We start from the raw sequence: 5028 nt of genomic DNA on the forward strand, positions 1-5028 counted from the left end.
GCAGGAAGGCTGAAGTCTAATGATAATTGAAACACCTCATGTAGAGAAATGCTTTTTAGACAGCTTAGCTTCTGCTTGAGTAAAGAGTTTAGTTTTTAGTTTTAGTAAGCGTTTTACAGCACTTGCAACACAATCAATAAGGTCATATATAAGCGCTGAAGAATAGGTGTTACAAGAGAGTAACAAACACAAAATAGAAGGAGGGGAGATAAGGACGACAGATGTCATAGGAAAGAAGGAGCAAACCCCACTAGAGTACCCGCCAACGACCCACTTGAGCAAAGAGAATCATATTGACACAATAATGGTCATATAGTGCAGGGCAGAAGCAAGAAGACAGAAACAGAGTGAAAAATTAGATCGGATGCAGGACCCGCCAGCGCTGTCCTCCAATTGCTTAGTTTTCAATGTTGGCCATAGTAAAACTAATATAAGCTATGCCAACACATTTCAATGGCATCAAGCTAAAGATTTCTTTCATCTGAAATTAAACCACAGTCGCTCAGGGAAGTCTATAAGTATAATACATTGCTGCGAGACAATTTATGACAGATGTCTAATGAGCATCATCGATCCAAGAGGCCCATGTTTGTCGTAATTTGCTTTCAATAATTGAAACTTTAAATACAGAATTACCACCTGCGCCACCCTTTAGGAAGAATAGGGAAAAGAGAAACACAGAAATTCTGACTATCCTGGTACATGGTTATTAAAAATTGCCACAAGAATCAAAAGATTGTGTTGTTTTTTTACATATTTATTTAGGAAGTGCAGTCTAGAACATGATCATCTGGCCCTGTAAAAGAAAGAAAGAAAACAAAATGTCAGTACTGGTACATAGTCAAATTCAAAAGGTCTACACACAGATGAAGAGCTGCAGACAGGAGATAAAGACAAGACACAAACAAAAGGTTATCAGTTAATACAGCGGAGCCCATTCAAACTCAACATGCTTGGTTAGAAAAAAATCCTGCCTAAAATGAAGAAAATCCAATGGTCTCACAGATTTCGATGCAAACGGGACTCTATTGTACCGGTCATAAACCCACAGACGACCTCCCCCCCCCCAAACCATAGACAAAAATGTGCACAAAACTATATCCCGCCAAAAATGTTTAGAATCTTTAAAAAAATTTAAAAAAAAACAAAAATAGTTAAAAACCAATTCCTGATACCAACACAAAAATGCTTTTCATGGAGCAAGAGAAAGCATACCCTCATCTAAATCAAAGAGTCACAATCTCAGACAACGCAATTGTTATTTCCATTATATCTGTTGATTTGGAGCATGTTCACTTTTTATTACTGCAACAGTGAAACAAGTGGGCCCATATACATATACAGCAGCACTTGGGTCTTAATTGTTTATGAGTTGATAGTTTTAGTAAGAGTTTTACGGCACTCGCAACACAATAAGGTCATATAAGCACCGAAGATTAGAAGTGTTACAAGAGAGTAACAAAAACAAAAAAGAAGGAGGGGAGATAGAGAAGAGAGACTTTTAATAGGAAAGAAGGAGTAAACCGCCAACCAGCCATTGTTATGAGTTTCATGACACTTGCAATGCAAATGGGTCAATTAATATAAGTGCCAAAGATTAGAGGTGCTACTAGAGAGTAATATACAAAGTAAAGAAGGAGGAGAGATAAGGATGAAAGATGTTTGATAGAAAAGGAGCAAATCAAACCAGAGCACCCACCAACCACCCACTAGGGACTTTTTGACTGACAAGAAATGCTTCATTACCTTTCTCTTCTTGTCACCTCCCAATTCAAAGTGCTTACACCTCTTGATGGGCAGCTGCTTTCTGTACTTGCACTCTGTGCACTCCATACGGAGCACAATCTTCCTTGTTGTCTTAGCCTGGGGAAAGCCAAAAAGAACAACTGGATAAGTCAGAGCAAAGACCAAAGATAAGAGTCCAGTACAAGTCCACTGTAGCAGGAAAAGGCAAAAACCTTCATCGGATAAAATGGACATGACATAAAGTAATCTGAGTGGGTTTTTAAAAGTCTCTTTCCTTTATATTCATGATTCATGTCTCCTTCACTCTACCAAAGACAACGGTGCAACATGGAAAGAGTAATTAATTATGCAAACCACCTGATCTTGTTTGTAAAAGTAGAGGTTTTACGGCGCTCGCAACTGCATAAAGTCATATGAGCGGCAGAAGATTAGAGGTGTTACAAGAGAGTACACAAACATAAAAAAGAAGAAAGGGAGATAAGGACGATAGATCTTTGATAGGAAAGAAAGAGCAAACAACATCAGAGCACCCGCCAACCACCCACTAAAACCGACTTGCTGTCAATAGTAGATCTTTTCAAACCATGTTGGGAATTTTTAAAAACTAAAATATATATAAAAAGGCAAACAAATCCATTCTATTGCTGTTGGCTATATTCACTTGTAACAGACAAGGACACCAACACACCCTCCCAAACTGACACAAAATAATAAAGTAACAGAACACCCGTTCTCCAGCATACACTGTCCACCCCTGTTAACGCAAACATTACAAAACAAATATGGGAAGACCTTCAGTCACCTGTCCTACCCCCAGCATTAATCCATGATACCAAATATCACCACAAAGCCAACTATTCTGAATGTAAAGCTATAAATAAATTGAGAACTCCTGTCACCAAAGGAAACAGCCAACAGTGACAGGGCCTTATACTTCATAAAAGATCTCTTGCTTAATTAAAACATAAGTACTTCCCCATTTTCCGTACAACCCAAACCCATACAAAGAAATTGACAAACCTTCTTCCTGAAGACAGGTTTGGACTGTCCACCGTATCCACTCTGTTTCCGGTCGTAACGCCTTTTTCCTGCAAAAGAATGGAAAGATTTACACAAGCCGAGCAATATTAGAGGAACTGTGAGATGATGCTAGCAAGAACAGGAACTTGATGTAAAGCAGAGAAAAAAATGTTCAAGAAGACAAGACAAATCTCTACACTGGCACACCCTCATTTTTTTCATTTGGTCTACTGACTGTAATTAATACAGAAGTCTGTACATAAGATCCCACCGTTTTAGGAAAACCGAATTTTTATTTCCCTTCCCAGACAGTTGTGTGGCTCCCCTACAAACTTACAGTTGGTATGAAAACTAAACAGTTTCTTACAACAACAAAAAACCATGCTATTTTCAGAGTCAGAGGCTGCAGCGACAAACTACCAACAAAAAAATTCTTGCAGAAGTATGAGGATGTACTGGGGAAAAAAAATATATTTATAAACCATAACCACACAGCAGTCAGACAAAACCATTAACAGTGAAAATTGGCTGAAGAATAACCTACCTTGAGCATACAGGGATGCTTTTCCAGCCTTGTACTGGGTAACTTTGTGGGTGGTGTGCTTTTTGCACTTTTTAGCCTTACAGAAGGTCCGGCGTGACTTCGGAACGTTCACCTGTAAAGAAATGACAAACATGAATGAATGGACTCAAAATCTTTACAAGTAACACTAAATTCATTGAAATTACAAGGCAAGATAAATTGTCATAAAAGTAAAGGTAGTACCGTAGCAGAAGAAATTTATTCAGTAACACCAAATTGTATTTAAATGCTAGAAAAATGACAAAAAACCTGCAATAGTATTTGATGATGCCCTATAAAAAAGAAACTTGGTGAGTTGAAAAAATACATGCCTCAATGTCCACCCAACCACCTCTTGTTTTATTTTCTTTCTTTGCTCACTTAATTATTATTGTATACTATTTTCAATTTTCCTTCTGAGACTGTCCTTGTTTTTGTTGTGGTTTGTTTTTGTGATTTTATATGATATTTTTACAACCATACCCTTCTTCCCTACAAGGAGCACTCTCGGTATCCAAGACACACATCTCAGAAAGACCTCCCATATCATTTCATACTCTTCCATTTCACGTACAATTTTGCCTTGGTTATCTAGCCCATTCATTTTCCTTTCAGAAAATACTATTTTCATCACTAGGTTGTGTGCGATTTTATAAAATTTTTAAAAAGAAAGGTACACCTTCAATTTTTGCGGAGTTATTTCCCATCTCTAAATGATGGGGGGGCCACAGCTGGCCAAGCCTGCTAAGTGCCAAAGGGTTAACTAGTTTTGTAAATGTTCACCCCCCCCCCCCCACCACATACCACCAGAGATAGCCCACACACTGCACACAACCAACACCCACTGGTTGGCTACCCAATAATCGGTAAATTTTTACTTTCACTCTCGCACACAGATGCACTACTTCAGGGGTCCAACTGCAGTACTGTTTGTTGCAGATCACAAATAAAGCCACTAAAACTGTCGCAAATCAATTATTTTCCAGAAAATTTCAAATCTAACTGTAAAATATCAAATCATGCCCCCCTGTAACCCCCAAGATTTTCTTTCTTTTACCTCAGGGGGGGCCCCCCCTGGAACCCCCGATTGGTCCAAAGCACGTCTTATCTCGATTAAGAACAATCAAATATTTAAAAAAACTATTAATTTGCGACGGAAATGAAATTGATATTCGTGTTCAGCGCATCAATATTTAGTAATTTAGTAGAAAACGGACAACTGGTAGTTAAGTGTGAGACGCAAGGGAAAGTAAAAAAAATACCCAATATCTTTCTCCCACAAGAAAAACAGATTTAGATCTAGATCTAGATCTAGAGAACTTTTGACTCTGAATTCATGTGCATTACATCACCAACAAAATCAAACAGATTGCACAGCAGAATCATGTTCCTTGACGGGCAGAGAAACCCTGTTGAACCGCCAGCCCTGGCCCGCTCTTTCACCAACTCTCCAAGGTGCATAACGAGGTTTGACTGTATTGTGTAAGGGAGTGTATACAGACCCGGTAACCGGGAACAAAGTCACAAAGTATACAGACCCGGTAGGGGAACTCTTGTGATTTCGTAAGGCGGCCACCTCTATTCTCACCCGGAGTGAGAATAGTGCAGGCGAGTCTTGTGGCTATTCTCACCCGGTGCGCGTTCACCCTAAACCACAGAATTCTACACTGTGATAACAGAAAAATTGTAGAATTCTGTGC

General features: G+C 38.9%; 1 protein-coding gene across 1 annotated transcript in view; it reads right to left on the minus strand.

The window, feature by feature from the left end:
• Positions 1-736: 736 nt before the first annotated feature.
• LOC101855793 (60S ribosomal protein L44) overlaps positions 737-5028 on the minus strand; it is a 6157-nt gene continuing 1865 nt past the window's right edge. Inside the window, exons 2-5 of the mRNA XM_005099454.3 lie at positions 3311-3422; positions 2767-2834; positions 1747-1863; positions 737-796 (exon numbers count right to left, since the gene is read on the minus strand). Coding sequence (XP_005099511.2) covers positions 776-796; positions 1747-1863; positions 2767-2834; positions 3311-3422 — 318 coding nt within the window. The 3' untranslated portion in view covers positions 737-775. The remainder of the gene's footprint in view (positions 797-1746; positions 1864-2766; positions 2835-3310; positions 3423-5028) is intronic.

This window comes from Aplysia californica, unplaced genomic scaffold (assembly GCF_000002075.1).
Source record: "Aplysia californica isolate F4 #8 unplaced genomic scaffold, AplCal3.0 scaffold00214, whole genome shotgun sequence".
NCBI classification, from domain to species: domain Eukaryota; kingdom Metazoa; phylum Mollusca; class Gastropoda; order Aplysiida; family Aplysiidae; genus Aplysia; species Aplysia californica.